This window comes from Dipteris shenzhenensis, chromosome 9 (assembly GCF_047967505.1).
Source record: "Dipteris shenzhenensis isolate YYH24624 ecotype China chromosome 9, Dip_SZ_1.0, whole genome shotgun sequence".
NCBI classification, from domain to species: domain Eukaryota; kingdom Viridiplantae; phylum Streptophyta; class Polypodiopsida; order Gleicheniales; family Dipteridaceae; genus Dipteris; species Dipteris shenzhenensis.
This window is the reverse complement of record NC_141604.1, coordinates 23,994,749-24,018,782: the sequence shown is the minus strand read 5'-3', so window position 1 is coordinate 24,018,782 and position 24,034 is coordinate 23,994,749. Positions and strand designations below refer to the sequence as shown.

The 24,034-nt window shown below is 43.5% G+C and overlaps 1 protein-coding gene across 1 annotated transcript; it reads left to right on the top strand.

The window, feature by feature from the left end:
• Positions 1 to 4,410: 4,410 nt before the first annotated feature.
• On the top strand, positions 4,411 to 23,470 carry LOC147898398 (uncharacterized). The gene is made up of 9 exons (XM_087378924.1): positions 4,411 to 4,645; positions 4,727 to 4,912; positions 5,004 to 5,133; positions 5,237 to 5,326; positions 16,561 to 16,748; positions 22,295 to 22,390; positions 22,468 to 22,561; positions 22,714 to 22,830; positions 22,916 to 23,470. Exons 1-9 carry the CDS (start codon positions 4,535 to 4,537, stop codon positions 23,017 to 23,019), a joined length of 1,116 nt encoding a protein of 371 aa, XP_087235050.1. The 5' UTR covers positions 4,411 to 4,534; the 3' UTR covers positions 23,020 to 23,470.
• Positions 23,471 to 24,034: the final 564 nt, after the last annotated feature.

The following is a 24,034-nucleotide window of genomic DNA, read 5'->3' as shown; positions in this document are numbered from 1 at the left end:
CACAAATTGCTACTCCACCAAAATAAGAAGCACCCCACGCCATAAAAGACCCAAGGAAGCACAATAGGGAACAACATGTTTGGCTAATAGAATCTAAGTATGGGAGGGGGGGGAGAGAGAGAGAGAGAGAGAGAGAGAGAGAGAGTTTTTTACTTCGTAGGAACAATCCCATACAGATATTTCCTCTTTCTTTCTTGTAATAAATAGTTAGCCTATAAATTTTAATGCTATGTGCATATAAATGGACCTACATGGTTCATATGGATCTATATGGTCTTATAAATGCTTATATAGCCTATGAACTACCTAGAGTTACATGGTTCTTATAAAAAAATACAAAACCTATTATAGCCAATGCCATGTTGCTCAAGTAAGCAAATATAATGAAACTAATTCCTTCCTACCGGCATGCCAACCAAAATTTAGCATACAAAACACATGCCCCCCAATTTACTAAATGAGACAAACTAACACACCAACATAAAATCATGAATGGACACCTGTGCACCATGCGAATTCCATGTGCCATTTGAGCAAACCATTAAAGAAATACCCCAAAGCACAGGAAGAGCATATGATGGCACACAACAAACAAATTTGCACACCACTAAACAAGATCGCCCAAGAAACAAGTACACATACAACATGCACATTCCATGTGCAATTTGAACAAACCCATGGAGGAATACTCTAAAGCACAAGAAGAATACATGATGGTTATGATATCAATATCTAATTGGAGTTTCAGATAACCCCCACCAACACGCTGCACAAAATCTCCTTTCTCCTTTCTCTTGCTAGCTCTCTCCCCCTCCGAGGCATATGGAAGCATTACATTAATTAACACACAAACATAACATCATTCTGCAAATTACAACTCCATCAAAGTAAGAAGCACAAAGTATTATGTTAATTAGTATGAAGATCATCTTTTCTTCCCTCCCCCCCTGTGAAGAATAAACCAAATGTCAAGATTTTAATAGGAACATGCAGACGAGCACACATGCACCCTGCAAGTTCCATGTGCCGTTTGAGCAAACCTTTCAAGGAATACTCCAAAGCAGAGAAAAATAACATGATAGCACATGACAAACAAGCTTGTACTTGAGTGAATTGGGGGGGGAAAGTACTACACTAATTAAAACGCAAATGTAAAATCACTTCACAAGTTGCAACTTCACCAAAACAGAAAGCATCTCATGCCATAAAAGACTAAAGAAACTTTTTTAAACACACATAACCTCTTATTTTTAAACTCTTAGATGCCAAGCTCTAAGGATTTATTAAAAAAGTAGAAATAGACACACGCATACCTTGCTAATCCCATGTGCCATTTGAGCAAACTTTTCAAAGAATACTCCAAAGCACAGAAAGAGTAAACAATGGCACACGACAAATTAACTTTTGCTAGAGTGAACTAGACAAGTAAAGGGCCATACTAATAAATATACTAATGTGAAAACTCTATGCAAGTTGCAACTCTACCAAAATAGGAAGCATCCCATGCCATAAAAGACTCAAGAACCTTTTTTTTTACACATATTAATTAATACAAAAATGTTAAAATGTAATGGGGGGGAGAGAGAGAGAGAGAGAGAGAGAGAGAGAGAGAGAGAGAGTAAATCAATTAATTAACTAGCCAACTAATCTATTTAATAAGATCAATTAATTATATTTACCCAAACTAGAACAATTAACGAGTCTCGGTGGCTTGAACCTTAGCAGTACATGTACTTAGTGAATGAATGGGCCTAGGTGCTTAGTTTTAGTCTTACATTTGTTGGCCATAACTTTGGAACAATATATAAGCCTTCACAGGACAATGTGGACCTTGTAATTCCTTACAATGATAGTCAATTCAATGTCACAGTGGTCATTATAAGGACTTGTAGCTTTTAAAAAAGAACCATATAGTTCCATGTCAAAGTAGGATAGTTTGCCATGTAGGTGTATGCACAGTTTATCTTGAGTCATCCAATGGATTACACTAGCATCCATCCTAGTAGTGGAATTCATAGTTAAAAGAGGCAAAAGCCCAAGACAGATATGGCCTCTTTCTTTCTTGTGATAAATAGTTAGCTTAAAAATTGTGATGCTACATGCATATAAATGGACCTACATGGTCAATATAAGGAAGTAGATGGCCCTTGTAAGGATCCATATGAATCTATATGGTCTTAAAAAGGCTTATGCAGCCTAGCCAACTCAATGTAGTCATGAACCTTGTAGCTTTTTAAAAGAACCATATAGTTCCATGTCAAAGTAGAATAGTTTGCCATGTAGGTGTATGCGAAGTTTATCTCAAGGCAAACATTTTATCCCAATAGTGGAGTTTGTAGTTGGAGGCAAAAGCCCTAGAGAGATACGTAGAATTCAAATTTTAATGCTATGTGCATATAAATGGGCCTACATGTTCATATGAATCTATATGGTCTTATAAGGCTTATGTAGCCCACGAACTCTTGGAGTTACATGGTTCTTATAAAGAACTACAAAACTTCCTAAGCCAATGCCATGTTGCTCAAGTAAGCAAATTTAATTCAAGTAACTACCTTCTAATTAGCTAAATTAATTTAATGAAGTAAAGCAACGAAATTATCCAATCAATCCAATTAAACTAATAAACCAACCTAATCAAAAGATGTATTAATCCAATCAATCTAACTAAACTATTAATTATATTTTCTCAAGCTAAATTAATTAATCTAATTAATCACTTCATTAATTAATCCAAATAAGTTCGAGCTTCTTATTTGTATTTCTTGTCTATGGCGCTACATAGAATCTCGAGAACACTCTCACATTTTGACTACCTAGTCAAATGGCTAGGCTCGAAGCATGGGATCCCGTTGGACCTATTTGCCTATGACATTGGACAATGGTGAAACGTTCTATGCTATCAGAACTTTAGCGCAGCATGATTGAATTTTCTCTAGCGTAATTGAAACCAACTCCTGTAGATTCTCTCTCTCTCACTTCCTCTCGGTTGGACTCCGCCCAGGGCTTTCCACACTGCCAGAATGCTTTTGCTAGGCTTTGTTAGACCTCATTTTGTTAAAGGTTGACACCACCACCTATGGCTTGCATCACATGAAGCTCCTAGACATGCAAAATGTGTCGCAATTCCTACATAGAAAGAAGCCGCCCCATGAGCGATGGCGAAAAATTGAGGGTTCATCTTTTTATTTGTAGCGTGACAATAAAGTGAGATGCAACACATGGTTAGGGGGAGTCCAGCCCAACATGTTGTCCTAGGCCCTAACGTGTGCAGAGTGAGATGAGAGATTGAGAGAGAGAACTAGAGAGCGTGAGAGGGGCCCTAACATGTGTATAGTGAGATGAGAGAGAGAACTAGAGAGCGTGAGAGAGACACACTCGAAACGTTTGCTAAAGAAAGTGTTTTTCCTCAAAATAGTTCTTCGTGTGGTTTCAATTGGCACTAAGCATCTTTCTCTATCTGCTAGAGCTTTTGTAGAGGTTGAATACATCGAATCATTCTTGGTGCGAATTAAGACGAGACTTTGAACACACGAGCTTCTTGGTTAGAGTTCTTTGTCCAATACATTTTCTAAGCCCATGCAAGGCATGGGTTTCTTAGCTAGTGACTTTGGTGAAGGTCATGGAGTTGCGCCTTGTGCTCTCGCCTATGTCCCCCACATAGAGTTAAGTAAAGGAGGCTTATCAAGCACACGACCTTGCAACGACCTTGTAGAACTTGCTATCGTCCAATCGGAGCTAGTAGGGACCCAATGGCTAGCCAATGTCGGGAGCACACAGTAGTAGTTGAAAGCCCGATTAAGCTCTTTGTGTCCAAAAGCACCAAAAATGTCAAAGATAGCTAGCTGCCCATGCAACCCACCATGCAACCAATCACAAGCCAGTTAAGGCAAACTCAACCAAAACCCCACACAACTACACTAAAGCCCCAAAGAACTCCACTTGAACTCCAGTTGCCAATTTTTGAAAAATCAAACAAATAATAAAGATGTGGTCTTAGGGCTGCCTAAAACCGTTAAGGGCTTAGGGCCTGATTGAAACCACCCTATTTATAGTCATGGAAATTAGTTTTTTGGCTAGCCCAAAGGAGGGGCCCAAGAAGCAATCGGGCTTGCAACTTTAGGGTGCATGCACACATGTGGCCCCAAAAAACCGCCTGATGTCTGGGTTTTTGTGCCTACTTGGTTGCCCTTCATGGTGAAGAGGCCCAGAGAGTTCGCTTGTCTCATTGATAAGAGCCTCTTCACGCGAGGGGAGGGGCAGGGGGTTGGTTTGAAAACCAAGAGGACGCTAGATTTCAAATTGGGTTCACGCGTCTGGGGAAAACCTGGTTGCGTGTCAGGTAGAGGGTGGTGAGGAGACAAGCTGCTCCAGCGGGGCGGGAACAACAAAAACCACCCCTCCCGTGGGAACAAGGTCTAAGAAAGTTATGGATTTTCGATGAGTGTAGCAGGGTTTAAGGGAGCAGCTACCTGGGAGCTAGGGTTTAAGGAGGCTTGCTCTGTATTTGTGTGTTGAGCTCCACAGCATTTCAAACATGGCGAGCATTTCAGCTTTGGATATGCCGGATGTTCCCAAGGGCCAGCTCCCCCCTCACCTCCAGCTCCAGCGTTCTCGCGTTGTCTGCAATCCCGATGCCCCTTCTTATGTGCGTCTTTCGTTGATCGCCTTGCTCTGTAACAAGTTCCATCCCGCAACTTTCTCACGCAACTTTCTTGCAGGAGTGCAGACAGAATCAATACAGTACTCCGGGGCTTATGCGCTATCTGGGCTGGATAACAGCCTCCGATTGAGCGAATTTTGTCAGAATTTCCGTGTGGAAGTAGTCTCGCTGAACGATGATGACATGGAATTTGATATGATCGGCATCGACGCTGCTATAGCCAATGCTTTCAGGCGGATTTTGATCGCTGAGGTTTGGCAAAGTCGTCGCTTTTCGGGGTCCAAATGCAACGTTGAGTTGAGTCCTGTTGGTTTACAGTCTTTTGAATTTTCTGGTTGTCAAGGTTCCGACCATCGCGATCGAGAAAGTTTACATGGCAAACAATACCTCCGTCATTCAAGATGAGGTTTTAGCTCATCGCTTAGGGTTGGTCCCTATTAAAGTCGATCCACGCTTATTTGAATATAAGTCAGGTATCTGCACAGCTGTCATCACAAGTATTATAGCCCGGCATGCTGTAGTATCGCAGTATAGAAATGGAGCAAATTGCGTGGGCTAATATAGTGTTTCTGGCAGAAAATGACGTAGCTAATGAAAAGAACACGATCGTATTCAAGTTGAATGTGGTCTGCACAAGGCAAGACGGACGTGTAAAAAATTCCACAGGTAAGCTCTCTGTGTCTTACCTGCTAAGTATTGTGGATTTTGTAATCTTCAAGGCCACTAGGGAATTAAACATTGGCCGTTCCTTTTGAGGACTTATGAGGTGGATTTTGTTTCTAAATTCACCTAGTCTTTTGTTTTTTTTCTATATTTTTAGTGATTTGTTATTTGCCATCTTTTCCAAGCTTTTTTTGGCTTAAGACTAAAATCATTTACTCTATCTTCACAGGAGTTGTCGCTTGAATGAAGAGAATGCGAAAATTTTCACCTCATTTTTTTAGTGCTAGCCTTCGTTGTGTCAGAGTTAGCCCTTCACCTTCTGAGTGCTGACAGAATTTCGGTAGGAAGACCTTTGTATGAATGGATGCTCAAGTTTGTGTGAGTGTGTGATATGTATGTGTGAATCCTTGGAGTTGACGATGTAGCTATGTGCGATGGAGTTTATCTGCCTTATGACAGCTCTAATCGTGATCATATTTTTTCAAGTTTTACGTGGAACTTTGTGAGTGACTGGCATGAGCTTGAACTGCACTATTTCTTATATTTCTTGGTATGGCATTCATCTATATATACTTTGCAGATAAGACGGGTGCAGGGTAGCAGAAGGGACGTGTGAAAAAAGAGGAAGGGAGAGGGAGATGGAAAATAGCTATGGGGGGAGGGGAGGCAGGGAGAGAGAAAGAGAGAGAGAGAGAGAGAGAGAGAGAGAGGGGGGGGGGGGGGGGGGAGGAGGAGGGACTACAAAAGCGGTGGGTTGGACTTATATAGTCCCCTCTGCTCAAGAGCTGGACAAAACTGCTCAACAACCTCAGGACTGAGATGACAAAACACCGAGGAGGGGGGCCTATATATAGCCCCATTCCCTCCCTGGTTGGTCAGCAAGATGGGGAGCCGACCAAACCTGCAAGTGGGCTGACCCACCAGGCCACCTGGCTGACCCCCCTCCAGCACCTAAGGGAGTAACTAGCTGGATAGTATTACCACTGCTACGACGTATACTCCAGCCTTCTAGTAGCACGAGGCAGGATTTGCTGCCAACAGGCTTTCCGGATCCAGATGGAGGATTGCTTGCCTGTTTGTGGCAGTGGTACCTGACAGTCAGGTGCTGTAGGAATAGAGTCTTTCACCGAGGCAGGTTTTGGCGGCTGCCACATGGCAGGTCGGTGCAACTAGTAGGTTGGCTTGCAGTCTGCCAGGTCAGTGGGTAGCAGGAAGATGGTCGGTGCATTTCCAGGCCCAAGGGGGGAGGAGGGGCCTATAAAAGACAGCCCCCTTGGCCTTCATTCTCCATCCCATAATTGGGCATCACAGCCTCAGTTTAGTAACGGTTAGGCCTCCCTGCAGTAGACCAGCAGTCTAGTTAGCTTAGTCTTTTCCAGTTTTGCAGTGGAGGTGGGCGGTAGCTCCAATCGATCCACTACTTCCCCAACCGTGCCATAATACTGATGAACAAATCGTGTTGGTATTACCCTTGGAGACGTACGTGCTCAAATTCCTGTTCCTTGAAAACCAAGTACCTCTAGCTCATCCGCATACGTCTTTTGCTTTGACTGAGCATCTTGCATATTCTTTTTGAACAATTGTAGAAGAGCCTCCATCCTCTTCAAGTCGTCTTCTGCTTGCTGGTTTTTCACAGCCATGTCTGCAACTTAGGAAGGCATTCCCTTTTTGTACCCGTACATTGCCTCAGACAAGCTCATTCCAATAGAGAGATGCTTGGTGCTGTTGTGGCGAAATTGAGCAAGGGCAAGGCACTTATCCCATGACCTCTAGAGGTTATGGCAAAAAGGTTTGGGGTATTCTTCTACCCATTTTTTAGCCTTTCAGACTGACCATCAGTCTCAAGATGGTGTGCTGTACTAGAGGCAAGTAAAGTACCCACAGCATAGGGGTGTGAAGCACCCACTGCTGTATATAATTCCTGCCCGAAATGACGCATTAATTTTACATCTCTGTTATGGACAATCTCCTGAGGTATCCATGATGTGTAATCTAGGACAGACGCCAGCATCAATTTCCTGCGCTCACTCTGCTCTCTCAAACTCTCTCTCATTCCCTCATTTTGCAAACAGCTGGGGCCCAGGACAACATGTCAGGCTGGACCCCCCCCGAGGTACTTTATTACTGGAGATAAAACTGAGTACAAGAGTTCAGGGTGAAGCTGCTCATACAAAATCCGAAACGTGAATGAAATTACATGAGCTCTTAGGCTCTCTTTCTTGGCAACAATCTGCATTACTTTCCTAATTACATGCCACTAATGGAGTCTTCGAAGCACTTGGTCACGCAAACAGCCTCCTAGATGCTTGTTAGGCTCCGTAGCGCTTAGGAAAATAACCCTTCCTAGTAATTGCAACAATTAATTAAAGCGCACCACCATGGCACCCATTAATTGTTAGTGCTTTGCATGCAAATAACACACTGTGGGCTAATTCTAGTCACGGTGGGCGTCCCCACTGAACACATGTGCACACATAACAAATAAAAAAAAACATATTTATTCTTTGGTTGACCGAAGTCAACGCTCTTTATCATAATTAAGAGGCTTTGACCAAGGGTCGAGGCGCCTTAATTATAGTCAAGTCTCTTCGACTGAAGTTGGCACAACTCTCCAACCGATGTTGGCACATCTTGGTTAACCGCAGTTAACCCTCTTGGCGCATGCCAAGTCTTGTTGACCGAAGTCAACACCCTCTGACCGTAGTCAGCTCTGTAGTTCTCTGGTTAACCGCAGTTAACCCTCTTGGTAATAAACCAAGTCTCCCCGATTGAAGTCAGGTTTACTTGACCAGAGTCAAGTATCTTTGACCGTAGTCAATTCTTTGACCATTAAAAGAACTCTTTGACCATAATTAACACATATGAAAACTCTTTAATTATGATTAGATAAATGGTCAACTGTACTTTGACTTAGGATATTTACATTGTGGTGACATCCCCTCGGCTTCTATTCAGTTGACCTCGACTGAAAAGCTTCCTTGTAAACATCGAAAAGCTGTGGATGATCGGACAACATGTCTTCATTCATCCACTTGGCATCCAATGCCGTATAATTCTTGAATTTTACAAGATACCTGTAAAACTCCTTGCTTTGAGGGCCTTTGCGTACAGTATGGTACACAATCTGCTCTGGTTGAAGGACCTCCTCCAGCTCATCCACTTCTGGTGGATCCTCTGATACTGGCTCTATAGGCTCTGGCCCCTGGAATTTTTTTAGAAGACTCACATGGAATGCATTGTGAATCCTCCAATGCTCTGGCAATGCCAACCTGTATGCAACTTCATTTATTCTTTCTGTAACTCCGAAAGGGCCATAGTACCTGGAAGATAACTTTGCATACACTTTCTGTTTGCCTTTAAACTTGCGGAGCCTGGCTTTCTTGAACTTCAAAAGTACCCAATCCCCTTCCTTGAGATTTAACTGTCTCCTATGCTTATGTGTAGCTCTCTTATGCTTCTCTTAAGACCTTTCAATTGTTGTCCGGACTTGGCTGTAAGCTGTCTGGAGGTCTCTCACAAACTGATCAGCAGCAAATATTTCATCCTTGGTCCTCAGGATAGGTGGCAGAATCACCTTCCCATAAATGACCTCAAAGGGGGCTTTCCCTGTAGAGCTGTGTATTGTATTATTGTAAGGAAACTCTACCAATGGTAGGTACTTTTCCCAGTCTGAACCTTTTCACCCACATAGCATTTCAGCATATCCAATGCTGTAGAATTTGCTACTTCACTTTGTTTGGGGATGGAAAGAAGAAGAAAAATTTAGATTTGTCCCCATATTATCAAATAAAGCTCTCGAGAATAGACTGGTCATTCTGGGATCTCGATCACTGACAATGGACTTAGGCATACCATGGTACTTAAAGATCTGTGCCATGAAAAGCTTAGCCATATGATCTGCCTTTATGGTTTTACGAACTGGAATGAAATGAGCTTGCTTGCTGAATCTATCAATGATAGTCCAAATCCCATCATTCCCTGACTTTGATCTCGGCAAATAAAAAATGAAGTCCATTGTAATACTTTCCCATGGTGCCTAAGGCACGGGAAGAGGCATAAGTAGGCCAGGTGCCTTTCGTCTATCATACTTAACTTTCTGACACGTAAGGCATTCAGTAACAAACTGATGTCGCATCCCTGGCCAAAAGAAATACCTCTCTAGTGCTTGAGTTGTTGCTGTAATTCCTCTATGTCCAGCATAGGGAGGTGCATGGCATTCCTTCAAAATCTTTTTCCTCATCTCTTGGGTGATGCATAGGCAGTCATCTTTCATCAAATACCCATCTTTCAGGGAATAGTGACTGGTGGATTGCCCCTCTTGCATTTGCTGTAAAATCTCACCAAAATCTGCATCAGTAGCATATTGCTCCCTCATAACTTCCAAGTCCTGATGATAAGCAATAGTTACATTGTTGACCTGAGGTCTTTGGGACAAGGCTTCTGCCACTTTGTTTTGAACTCCTGGAGTATGGACAATCTGTAAATGGTACATTGACAGCATGTTTGCTGTAAAATCTCACCAAAATCTGCATCAGTAGCATATTGCTCCCTCATAACTTCGAAGTCCTGATGGTAAGCAATAGTTACATTGTTGACCTGGGGTCTTTGGGACAAGGCATCTGCCACCAATGGCATGCTTGCCGGGAGGGAGATCTACTTTGTTTTGAACTCCTGTAGTATGGACAATCTGTAAATGGTACATTGACAGCATGTTTGCCCATTTCATATGCTTCTCGGAAAGCTTTGTTTGAGTCAAAAAGTATCTTAGACTTTGGTGATCTATTTTAATTGTAAAATCTGCACCCAAAAGATAATGCTTCCATGTATGGATGGCATGAATTACAGCCAATAACTCTTTCTCATAGATTCCCAGATATCTCTCTGCATCCTGGAGTCTCCTGCTCTCATAGGCCACTACATGACCATTCTGATGCAATGCAGCCCCAACACATTCCCCACAAGCATCATAATCCACATCAAATGGTTGATACAAATCTGGAATTATTAAGATTGGCTCTGTGGTCAGTATCTCTTTGAGTGTGATGAATGCTGTCTTTTGAGGAATTCCCCATCTGAAAGCTCCATTTTTCTTAGTAAGATCGTGGAGTGGAGCGGCTATATCCGCAAAATGCCTGATAAATCTTATGTAGTAAGAACACAGGCCTAGGAAACTTCGAACTTCATCTGGCCATTCGTGAATGGCACGGATCTTTGCCGGATCCATCCGTATCCCATCTTTGGATATTATATGCCCCAAGTAATTGATTTCTTCCAGGAAGAATTCACTTTTCTTGCTGTTTGCATAGAGTTGATGATTTCTTAGCTCTTGAAACACTATAGCAAAACGTTCCTTGTGCTCTTCTTCGGACTTAGAAAAGACAATTATGTCATCGAAGAAGGTACCAGTGAACTGTCTGTAGGGTCGGAAGATACGATCCATCATCCTATTGAAAGTAGTTGGGGCATTTGTCAATCCAAAAGGCATCACCAGATATTCATACAACCCAAAAGTAGTGCAGAACGCTGTCTTGTGCACATCCTAAGGCTGTACCTCACTTGGTGATAGCCACTCTTTAAGTCTATTTTGCTGAAAACTGAAGCTCCATTTAATCGATCCAGCACATCATCAATGCGCGGAATAGGGAATCTATTCTTGATGGTCATTTTGTCTAGTGTGCGGTAATTGACGCACATACGAAATGAGCCATCTTTCTTCTGTACTAGCAGTACAGAGAACAAAACGAAGAAGAACCCCTTGGACAACAAGTCTTGCACCTGAGTCATAATCTCCTCGCTGAGTTGCACTAACTCTGTATGGGGGCCTATTGGGTGGCTCGCTGCCAGGAATGAGTTCTATGCCATGATCCTCAGGTCTCTCAGGGGGTAACTCCCCTAGCAAAGCATCAAAAAAGCAATCTTTAAAATTACCAGGGAACTGAAATTTATTCTGATCTGCCTCACTTATTTCAGCATGCATTTCCACATCTCTCTCTTTTACAAAAATCATGTAAGTTGAAACTGTAGACTTTATTTCTTTTCCAATAGAACTATTTGATACAATGGGAATAGTTTCCCCTCTATTCCTAGCAACCACACGATATACTTTGCCCCTATGTACAAACTCCAACACTCTTTCAGGAAGAGTCAACTTCACTGCCTTGTGATGAAACCAAGGCATACCGAAGACTACATCATGATGTTTCAGTGGAGAAATGAAGAAGTTTTCCTGATCCACAACTCTGTACATGAAGACAGAGCTTCCCTATCAAGGGAGTGACTGGCACAGGGTTCCCATAGAACATCTGATCGGCATCCAAAGCCCTGCCCAATTCCTCCGTCTTTATTCCCAGTCTCAGGGCTAGGTCCTCTGATATGAAATTATAAGTAGCCCCTGGATCAAATAAAATCAGCGCTTGCTAGTCTCTGACTTTGCCCCATGATAGCAGCAATTCTCGTTCTTCTGGGTTTGAAACATGACCCAGTATGTCATGAATTCCTCCTGCCATTGGCTTTTGCGCTCCCCGTGGCTTCTTAGCCTCTTTTCCCTTCGAAATTGAAGGCTTTTCTGGGCACTGGGCAGCCACGTGCCCCTCTTTGCCGCACTTGAAGCATTTACCCTCTTTCTTGAAAGTTTCAATTTGTTCAGGGGTAAACTGTGCTCTTCCCTTATAGGGCTTTTGCACCTCGTTTCCCCTCGGCTTCTGAGGCTGAAATCCTCTCTTCTGAGCCTTGGGAAACTCTCTTGTTTCAAAGTTGGGGGTTGCTGGCTTTTTATCCCTCGGTAACCCTGCCTGTAGTGAAGGCACACCAGTAGGATCCTGCATGTACATGAGACTAGCCACATTGGCAGATATTTCTTTAATATCTTTGGTGTTCACTTGGGGCTGTATATTTGGAGTGAGTCTTGCCCTGTACTTCTTGAGTTGAGTCTCGTCAGAAATATTCTTGAAAGGCGAAACCTGCAAGTATGCGTCCCAAAATTTCTGGTTGTAAGACTCAACTGTATCTTGTGCTTCCATATGAATGCTCTCCCAACCCAGAAGGACATGATCCCGGAACTGTTTGGGAATAAACTGTTTATAGAAAGCTTTCTTGAAGTCCTTCCATTTCCTGGGGGCTACATAGTTGGCTGTTTAGCTATCCACCATGCACTGGCTGTACCAGTCAAGTGTAAACCAACCATACGAAGCTTTGAGGGCTCACTGAACTTTTCCAGGCTAAAGGCAGCATCAAACTGCCTTATGAACTGCATAGCCTTTTCAGCTTGGCCATATTGGCCATTGTAAGTGGCAAATCTTACTGACTTTCCACCGTCCTTGAATTCTTTAGTCTCTACCTTCCTACTGGCCTTCTTCTTCTTCTTCTTTTTCTTCTTTGACTCTGAAGATCCCGAAGAAGGAGGTGATGTCGAGGATGAAGAGGTAGAGCTAGAAGATGAAGACGAACTAGATGAACTGTGATGATGCTTCGCCTTCTTCTTGGGAAGAGGAGTTACACTTTTCCTCTTTTTACTCACCACCACTTCTTCCTAATCTGCTCCAAAGGGAGGCTTCTCTGGCTTTCCCTCAAAAAGAGGTTGTACCATCCTGTGAAACAAGGGATCGCTTGTTGCCTCTCCCAAGTGAGTAATCAACTCTCTGTAGGCATTCTCTTTATCTGTAAAGCTTCAGTCTGCTGTACCTGGTTAGACTTTTCCATTCCCTCATGGGATGATTGGGCATGCTGCTGTGAAGCCATGTTTGCAACTTGTCTAAGATCTGCAACTCTCTCACACACACTGTGTAAGCAACTGATGCACTCACTTTACACCATGTAAGCAACTGATGCACTCAGCTTTTTCTTTTCAGAAAGAAAGTACCTCAACAAGAGGTGTCTTGCATTCACAACTTGTGCCAGTAATGGGCTATCAACTCAAAGCATAAACCCACAAAGTTGCTAAAGCATCAACAACTGTATTGCCCCTTTTTAGGCTGCCGTAAAAAGCTCTCAGAATGCATCTGATTCATCTTTCCAGTGCACAAAGGCATGCATTTTCTCTTTTCTGCAAATCTCTGATTTCTCTGCACTTCTGCTGCTTTTCTGACAGTAAAGGTCTGAGAGATAGGTGAAAATTGATGGCCAAAACTGTCTCTGCAACTGTCCCTTTTTTTTTTTTGGGTGAGACAGTAACTGGATGGGTAACCAGCTGGTTATACTAACCAGATCAATCCTGTTCTGGTCTGGTTACATTGACAGACTAGTTAGTCTGTAACTTGGCCACTAACTTAACCAAACTGGCTAATTGAGCCAGTCAGACAGTCTGGTTGGGCCAACTAACTGGACCCCTGACCGGATTAACTAACCAGAGTTAACTTAACCACGGGCCTGCCACGTGTCTTGCCACGTCATCTGCTGAGCTGTCTGCCAGCATGGACTGCCATGTCATCCACACGTGTGTGCCACGTGTCACACAAGCATGCACATCTGCCAAGACTACCTCTACCATGTGTGCGCCACGTCATCTGAGATGATGTCAGCGCTCCACATCAGCATCAATGCAGCACCCTTGCAAGCACCATGATGCCGTGCGTGAAGAACAGGAGTCGCTATGACACTCGTCTACGAATCCCGTCGGGAAGTGTTCCGTCAACGTGCACTTGTGTGGAGGTAATTACCGTTTGTAAAGGCGTTGCTCAGCGTGGTGATTTCACCTTTGTAAGCGTACGGGATTTCGTCGTCAATGCATCACGTCAGCGTTGCCAATCCAAGTCTTTGTGTAGCACTTTCGTTTGACGACCTCGCACCCTAGTGATTCAAGCCTCGATTCTTCTGCAGCCACGCGACTTGGGAAAAAGGACCTTATCAATTTGGCGACTAACTCCTTTGCTCGGGTACACTAGCGCTTGCACGTCACGCTCACCTCGACGCTTTATGATGTCACGGTGGGTCTCTACTTTCTTTCCCTCCCTAGCTCTTGGATCGTCATAGCCTAGGAAGGCTATGAGCCTTGGCTCTGATACCAATGTAATCTAGGATAGACGCCATCATCAATTTCTTGCACTCACTCTGCTCTCTCAAACTCTCTCTCATTCCCTCACTTTGCAAACAGCTAGGGCCCAAGACAACATGTTGGGCTGGACCCCCCCAAGGTACTTTATTATTGGAGATAAAATTGAGTACAAGAGTTCAACGTGAAGTTGCTCATACGAAATCCTCAGCGTGAAGCTGCTCATACAAAATCCAAAACGTGAATGAAATTACATGAGCTCTTAGGCTCTCTTTCTTGGCAACAAGCCACTTGTCAAATTCTACATTACTTTCCTAATTACATGCCACTAAGGGCAACTGTGGAGTCTTCTAAGCACTTGGTCACGTGAACAGCCTCTTAGATGCTTGTTAGGCTCTGTAGTGCTTAGGAAAATAACCCTTCCTAGTACTTGCAACAATTAATTAAAGCGCACCACCATGGCACCCATTAATTGTTAGTGCTTTGCATGCAAATAACACACTGTCAAATTCTACATTACTTTCCTAATTACATGCCACTAAGGGCAACTCTGGAGTCTTCTAAGCACTTGGTCATGCGAACAGCCTCCTAGATGCTTGTTAGGCTCTGTAGTGCTTAGGAAAATAACCCTTCATAGTACTTGCAACAATTAATTAAAGCGCACCACCATGGCACCCATTAATTGTTAGTGCTTTGCATGCAAATAACACACTGTGGGCTAATTCTAGTCACGGTGGGCATCCCCAGTGAACACATGTGCACACATAACAAATATAAAAAAATATATTTATTCTCTGGTTGACCGAAGTCAACGCTCTTGATTATAATTAAGAGGCTTTGACTAAGGGTCGAGGTGAATTAATTATAGTCAAGTCTCTCCAGCCGATGTTGGCACAACTCTCCAACCGAAGTTGGCACATCTTGGTTAACCGTAGTTAACCCTCTTGGCGCATGCCAAGTCTCGTTGACCGAAGTCAACACTCTCTGATCGTAGTTAGCTTTGTAGTTCTTTGGTTAACCACAGTTAACCCTCTTGGTAATAAACCAAGTCTCCTTGACCGAAGTCAGGTTTACTTGACCAGAGTCAAGTATCTTTGACCGTAGTCAATTCTTTGACCATCAAAAGAACTCTTTGACCATAATTAACACATATGAAAACTCTTTAATTATGATCAGATAAATGGTCAACTGTACTTTGACTTAGGATATTTACATTGTGGTGACATGATGCTTAAACTCTTTATCTTGCAACTTGTCATACTGTATATTGGGTTTTGGTAGGGTATGAAATGGGCTTGTTTTGCCAGATTGTCGACCTGTCATTTTGCCATCCGGAATGGGTAATGACTGCAACAAAACTGCTGGTAGTTTACTGTCCATTTTTATTTTGCTGGCCAATATTCAGCAACATATTTCCTGACATCTCTCCGTAAACTTTCCCAGAAGAAACTCTGCCTTATCCTCTCATATGTCTGTGACACCTGTATGACCTGCTATTGGAGAAGAAAAGAATTCCCTCAACCAACCAGCTGCCTACACTGTGATTCTAGAATCAAATAAATTTTATCCTCAGGATGATCCTCACATGAGTTCTCCGTCAAAACAAGGTGTGGAAGCTGAAGGCTGGAAAGCATCTTACATGCCTTCAAAAAATCGCATCACAACTTGTATAAGAGCAAAATCAAAGTTACAGGTGATCATACGACACCCAGCTTTTTCCTTACGCAACCCAACCTGTTGACCAAGAAAAATAGATGGTTGGCTTCAGTGCAGTTGGGGTGCAGTCCTATGAGTTTGACATCGAGTTCAGAAAGGGAAAAAGAAAATGTGGTTTGTGTAGGATGTCCGCTCGCAGACTGTCTGCAGTCTCTACACTTTACCAGGATTGGATACATGGCATTCAAGAGGAGTGCATGCAAGAAGAAAAGAAAGGTGCGCTGCGCGCACAACAGAAACACGTCATTGTTGCTTCTACGAAAGATTGTATATTTGTATACTTGGATGTAACATTTTCTTGTATAAAAACAAACATTATAGTGTGTCTCTTTTAAAGATTCTTTAGATGCTATTATCTAAGCATTGATAATGGTTTGTTTCAAGGGTATGTAGCAACCATGGCATATGTTTTGTAACTTTCTGGACCATACCTGCAATTCATTTTGTCATGGAATTCAATTCAGCTTGATTGTAGGGGTTTTGGAGGCATGACAAATGGACCAACTTGTAACCTAATCAATAATGAATGTGGCAGTAAAAGCTGATCAACTGAAATGGTTGCCAAATGGAAGTGAGTACCAGGTGCCATCTTTAGACAAGAGCACAAAGTCGCACACCTACACATCGTTCTCATGTAGTCAAGATACTTTTCCTGCTTTTAAGAAGGATCCCATTGCTCCACGCTATTCGGACATCACTCTTGCAAAGCTCAGGCCTGGGCAGGTCATGCACATTCCTTACTACTATTGTTGACTTTGTTAGGTTAATAAATGAGATTTGTGAAAGCTCTACCATTGGTCCTATGCGCAAAATTTGAGAATGATCCTACCCAAGGGATTGTGTATCCGTTATCATGGGAAATTATATTGTTTGCTTTTTGTTTGTATTTCACTCTGACATAATTTTAACTCAAAAATTGTCAAGAGAGATAATGGTAAGAATATAAATGTAGTTTCACTGGGATGCTTGCATCATCATGTTTTCTTTCAATCGAATAAGCTCTACTTCTAACTGTAAAATAGAAGGATTTTGCCAAATTCTGAGGGGATCGTGCAGGTTTGGGCATCGACATCCAGGATGCTAGCAATTATGCTAAAGACTGGATCACAGTTGTCGGAGTCGTGTTTATAGCAGCAGGACTATGTCCAGTGATTAGCATAACAAACTTAGAAATCAATATTCTCAAACCCAACCGAGATAAAGCCTTAGAACTAACTTAGAATAAGCCTTAGAACTAACTTAGAATTACCTTCAGTCTTTTTAACCGTACAGACTGGGCTGACCTATCTGTGCATACTTTCATGCAGTGGCCAACTCTGCTACATGGAAGTCTGCTACTGGCCCAACTCAACTGCACGGATGCTGACTTGATGCACTGTATGGCTGACCAGTAGCTTCCCGAAACATCTTGTACTTGCTGTTGTACTGCGGACTAGTATATGCTGTACTGCCAACCAGTGCAGGCTATAAATGGACCCTCTCAAGGTGCCTCTTCCTGTCCTGTCCAGGCCTCTAGGACAACCAATTCGGGTGAGTTTTGTGGCCCATGTGGCTGCCCTAACACTAAATCAAGAAGGATGTATGATTGCTGCTCACGTGGAGCTGACGTGTGTCCATGTGGCACAACCTTGGAGTCTTCTTCGGAGAAGTGCCGAGGAGATGGTGACCTGACCTCGGCTTTCGTTAGGTGCTTTTGGGAGTGCATTCATACTCCCCTGTGGATGACCTTCTGGGAGATTTTCGAATCTGATATGCCCCCCAGTCTATTAGTCGAGTCTAGGTTAGCCTGATCCCAAAGGGGGGAGACTGTTCTAATATCTGTAGTGGTGCTCAATCATCCTTTTAGATGCCACTTACATGATCTTGGCCAAGGTCTTGAGCTTGCAATTGCGTCCCCATCTTGCCGACCTCATACATGACCCTCAGACATGTTTTTTTCGAAGAAGCACATCTTAGAAAACATCTTCACTTTTGGGGGACAATGGATTGGGTACGGGAGGAGTCTCATCGTATCGCAGTCCTTCTCTTGGGTACAAGAGGAGTCTCATCCTATCGTAGTCCTTCTCTTGGATTTCGAGAGGGCTTATGATAGGTTGGTGTGGCTTTTTCTGGAGGGCATCATGAGGAGGATGGGCTTCTCGGGGGGCTGGATTTGGGGTTTGCGGCCTTGTATATGGGGAGTGCGAGCTAGATGCTTATTGGGGGGGCTGTATCCCTCTCCTGTGTAGTGAGGCAGGACTGCCCTCTAGATCCCATTTTTCCCTTTTGTGGGAGAGGCTCTGGTCTACGTTATGTGCTCCTAGATGGTTGGCCTCAGTGGGTGTGCTTATGGCTTGTTAGGAGGACGCTTCTAGACTTGGAGCTTGTAGACAACACGGCTGTTTTTTGTGGAGAACATGACAGAGAGCCGTGAGGGAGTCTGGGGTAGCCTTGAGGTGTACTGCTAGGCATTTGGGGCCAAGATTAACTGGATCAAATTGGTTGGCTTCCTTATGGCAACTGAGGAGGTTTAAGAGATCATGGAATGGGGAGCCGCTCTTGACTTTCGTTTTATCTCGCGAGGTCAGACAATGAGGCACGTGGGATGCCAAGTGGTCATTGACATTTTAGTGGAGCAGCAGATTGCCACCGTGCTAGTGTGTGCGGCGCAAGCTTTGTATCAGAGCTCGACCAAACTCTCCCTAACAAGGTGGGTTCTTGGCCAATCAGGTCCTTTTGACCACAGCGTGGTACATACCCTCGTGCCAGCATTTTAACAGAAGATGCATGGGACAGGTCAACATTTGGTGCATAACTTGTGGGCTTGTTTGGATGGCACAAGAGCCAAGATTGCCTCATGCCTCTAGTAGGGGGAGGACTTGGCATTATTGACCTGGAGATGCAAAGAGCTCTCTTTTGGGCAAGCTAGTAGTGTGTGGGCTCATTCATCGAACACCCCCCGAATAGGTGGTCAATGGCAACAATCTCATCAGTGGATCTTCTTAGAGGCCTCCCTCGCTTGAAGGTTCACCCTTGATGAGGAGTGTACATAAGGCGTGGCAGCGGTTTTGTGGAGGGTGTGAACACATGTGAGATGTTGTTGGAGTTCGGATAGTACATCGACTCCACGATCTCGCCAATGATGAGCTCGCGGACAGAATGGTAATGGACCTCTATATGCTGCATTCGTGCATGAGACATGGGGTTCTTGGCAATAGATATGCAACTTCTGCTGTCACACAAAATCATTGTTTCACCCTCCCAAAGAACATCCATATCCTCCAAAATCCACGTGAGTCATGATGTCTCACAAGTTGCAATACAAGCAGCCTTGTACTCTGTGTATTAGCAGCATGTGTTGAAGAAAGGACAACCATTGGTTGTCTCTTGCTAAGCCATGAAATGGCACCTGATGCCAGCATGAAATAGTAGCTTGATGTCGAGCGTCTTGTCTCTCAATCACTTGCCCAATCTGAGGCAGAGTCCTCCCCGTGCCACACCTGTGCTGTAAGTGATCTTGCATGTGCTAGTACCCCTCAGATACCTTAGCACATGTAGTCCTTAGAGTGATTCTGGCAGACTACTCCAATGGCAAAAGAAATGTCCGGTTGAGTATTGGTCAGATAAATAAAACTTTCCACTAAGTGTCGATACCTATTGGCATGCATTATATTCAATACTGTAGCTTGAGGTTGACCTCCATCGATGTTACTGCCTCCTTACAGCCCTACATCTGGAACTGCTTCAGAATCTCATAGCAATTTTTCTCTTGAAAAATAAAGATTCTGTGCTTTCTTTGTTTGACTTCTATTCCAAGGAAGTAGTGGGAAAGTCCACGATCAATCATCTTGAACTCCTTCATCAAGCTTGTGGACTAGCAAGATCTTCCCCTTGTGTTCAACCTGTACGAAGCAGATCATCAACAAACAAGATCACAATCATTCTTTTGGCCCCTTGTGAAAAGAGATATTGGTTTGGATCCGATGGACTCCAAGACAATCCTTTTTTATTGAAGAAGTTATCATGCATTGGTAACAACCCTCGTACAGAGCTCTCTTTAGTCGTCACACTTGTGTACATGTACCCGTCCTGGAACATGAATGATGAAACCCATCTGACAGGTCCACGTGAACTTTGTCCTCCAATCATCATTTAGAAAAGTAGACTTGGGGATGTGCGGGCTGTCTCGTGATTCCATTCTTCTTACAGAAAACATCGAAAACTTCCGAAGTAAACTCTCTACTCTGTCTGTGCGGAATGCCTTTACATCTTTCGCCGACTCTTTTCTCTGCCTTGGCTCTTCATTCTTTGAACTTGTCAAAAGCTTGTGACTTTTCAGCCGAGCAAAAAAATCAAATCATGTGGCTATAATCATGTCGGAAAATAATGTGATCCTTTGAATGATTGAGTAAAGATTGGTGAGCAGATGTCGGAATTAACTAATTCTTAGCGGAGCATTGTCCTAGATGTGACCTCCTTCAGATATGGTTCACGCCCTCCAAGCAAGCCTTGCCGTCCTCTTCCGTGCTTGCTATGGGTGGAAGTCCATCCACCGTGCCTCCCTTTTGCATCTCTGACAAGGTACCATAGTTGACATGACCAAACCTCTCATGCCACAGTTTGGAGTTGTCTATGTTGCCATGAACTATCTTCTTCAGCTTCTCCAGCCAAGATTTCTCTGGTCTCTTTTGATCTGACTAAGGACCTCATGGTCAGAACCCCTCCTTCATCCTGTATCTGCCTTACAAAAAATAAATTTTTTGCGAAGTTCACGAATGTAGAGTATATTGAGCCTGTGATGAAGTCACCGTTGAGTCCAGATGTGGCAATTCCATTGCTGTGAACCAACTTTTTCTGTTTGTCATGTTGTGAATGCCCCACTGTCAGCAAACCAGCCTTTTTTGGTTTCTGTCACCATATGTACAAAGCAATGCTCAATATGAAGAAAACTCTCCTGTTGTTACATTGGCTGTTTCGAACCTTGGTCTCTTCCTTGCGCTTGGCCTCCTCCTTCCTTTCCTGATTTGCTTTCTTTTACTTGCAATCTTGCAGAAAAACAGAGTATACTTTACTGTAGTGACCAAACAATCACATGCACCTTTCTTGAACAGGGGTCACCTTTAAGCTTGGAGATAATTCTTCCCTAAGAGCAAATACAAGAGTCTCGCTGGTGGCTCTGATACCATGTCAGAAATAGAGGCCTAATTGCTTGAATCTTTAACACAGGGGATAGATCTAGGAAACACTTTCCAAACACTGCCCTTGCAAGCTGAAACCTCACTTAGGAAATACACAGCATGGGAAAAACTGCTCACATGAGAACTGAACAGTTCCAGCGAAGGTGCTGGGTAAAAACAGCAATGAAACAAGTGCAATGCTGAGATCTCAGAGAGAGCAAAATGCTCAACACACTCCTCAGTCCAAGCTGCCTGTAGGAGGGCTTCAGGAGTGTGCCAAGACCCTCCTTTTATATAGGGAAGAAGGGGCTAGAGTCCCTTCCAAAGTAGCCCACCCAGTAGGCAAATAGACCACTGGGCATTTGCAGACACCGACTATACAGGCATTTGCAGACCCCAATCTGTTGCACTTGGCATCCGGGACCTTATAAAGTGGTCCTGGCAGTGCTGTACTTTGCTGCCTGCAATCCATACTACCATGCATACCTGCTGTCACACAGCCTTGCTGCTCCAATACTGATGCAGATACTCCTCCAGACAGGTCCAAAATATTCCACACCAGCCTGGTCGAAGTGCCCTGGTCTACTGATCCCTTGTCCTCATATGGGGCTCGCAGGTGGATCAGTAACTTTTCTAACAGTATTCCCTTAAGAGGCTTCCTATAGGTCAGATCCTGGGCTGAACTAAGAATGACCAATCAGTTGACTGCTCTGGTGGGAGCACCGAGCCTAACAGATCATACATTTTTTTGCATCACCCCTTCAATGGGGCTTGAGGGCATTGACCTTCAATGCAGAATAGTTGTGATTTTCATTGTGTGGGGCTAGTAATAGATTAGTGCTTGCAAAAAATGATTAAAGAAGTGATGTGCAAATAAGGGGACCATGGCATTTTGTAGAAGAGATGGTGATTGTCTTGGTTTGACTTCTTTGTTGGGATTATAAAGCAAGGAAAACGATCTGAGGAAGAACATGAATTGAAAAAAATTCTGTCAAAAATAATTTTTTATTTTTTGGGATAACAAGTGAGGACAAATGTTTTTGTTTTAAGGTCCGTCTTACCTTCATATTTCTTGGGAAACATTGATGGGGAGTTTGCATGGTAATGTGGCAGTGTATTGAGCTAGAAGCCCATGCAGTGAAAGGGATGGGTAAAACCCATGCAAAATGGTCACCTGTGGCAACTGCTACATATAGGATGCTTCCAGAGGTAACATAGCAATCCTAAAAAAGGTTTGTAAATCAGTGCATGCTGGCAACACACACTCAGTTTGTATATTGGATCAGGTAGTTCTCTTGGAGGACGTGCGGGATGAGCTTGCAGAGGAGCTTGTAGGGAAATGCCCTGTAAATGTTTTTGATATGGAGGATTTGTCTAAAGGTTGGTTGTCTTTAGGCATAGTATCAGAGAATCATTTGGTTAGTGTATAAAAGGAAAATTAACCTTGAAGGTATTAAATGTGATACGTTGATACTGGCTTTTCATGAAATATCACCTTTGTTCATGCTGATAGGGTGTGGTATGCTTGGCAGGGAGGAAAAGGGCAACGGTAGCCCGTCCACGTGATTGCACTCTTTGTAGGGAATGCGTGCTTGGAGAGGGTTGGGATAAGCGGGTTCAGTTGTGCCGTGTCAAAGATCACTTTATTTGTAAGTCATAAATATGAAGCTTTCAATTTATTTCTTAGTATTGAATTGCTTTAGACCTAATAAATGAAATTACATTTTATGACAGTCTCGATCGAGTCCACAGGGGCATTTCCTCCTGAGGTGTTATTCATTGAAGCAGTCAAGATTTTGGAGGATAAGTGCCAGAGGATATTGGCAGAACTTTCTTGAAGACTTGGAACTGCCTCTCTCTATCTGGCAAATGTCCTGAAGGCAGGCTTGGAATTTCCAGCTGTGAGCTGCCTTTTTTGTATATGCAAGAGCTGTGAAGGCAGACTGAAGTGGTTTGGAGCTGTCTCGAATATGTAACAGTTTCTTGCAGGTGACATGCTAGGGTCGCTGGACAAATGACAGTTTGATACCCTTTTAAAAGGATACACAAAAGTAGATGAGCAGGACGTACAGCTCTACAGTCTTGGATGGTGCAATTTTTTCCTTGTGTTTCACTTATACAGGATGAGATTTATTGTCTAGAAGGGCATATGCATCTTTTATGTTTAAGGATCATGCAACCTTTACTAGCAAAGGAATAGACAAGTAGGTTTAACATTGTGGAGAGAATTTTGTTGTGGTATAAGACTCCCTCGTATACTCTTATAAAATTGCTGCACATGTTCAATTGCGTATCTCACTCAATACCTTAGCTGAGAAGGTCTCTACCTGTGGACACTAACCTTGAGCTAGAATCTAGTTGACTTGGTAGAACGAACCAACAACAGTCGTTAGGTAATGGGACCTGCAAGTGTTGAGCTAGTGTGCTCACCTCCCAGCTGTTGGCTCAGTACCTTGAACCACCCCAAAGCCTGAGGTCTAGGCCGACATGAGCTAGCCTTTTTGACAAGCTGCATACCAAACCACAGGCCCTCACCCCAAACGATGACCTCATCACTCTAAAGCCTGTAAGTCCTTCAACGGGAATTCCCAAGATACCCATGAATTGAGCCCTTGGCTAATTTTTAGTAGCCCGGCTCCGATATCCTCAGAATCCGACTCCTATATTGGGAGTTATGCCAGCCAACTCCGCACTGTTGCCAATCACCACCCTGTTGTGCTCAGCTTTTTGATCCCCTTGTCATGGCTTACTCAGTCTGATTGCAATCAGCCCTAAATCCTTTGATAACTGTCCACTTAGCTTGTTTCACTTTGGCAAGGTCTTCTAAGAGGATAGACGTCTAGCTAATAGGCT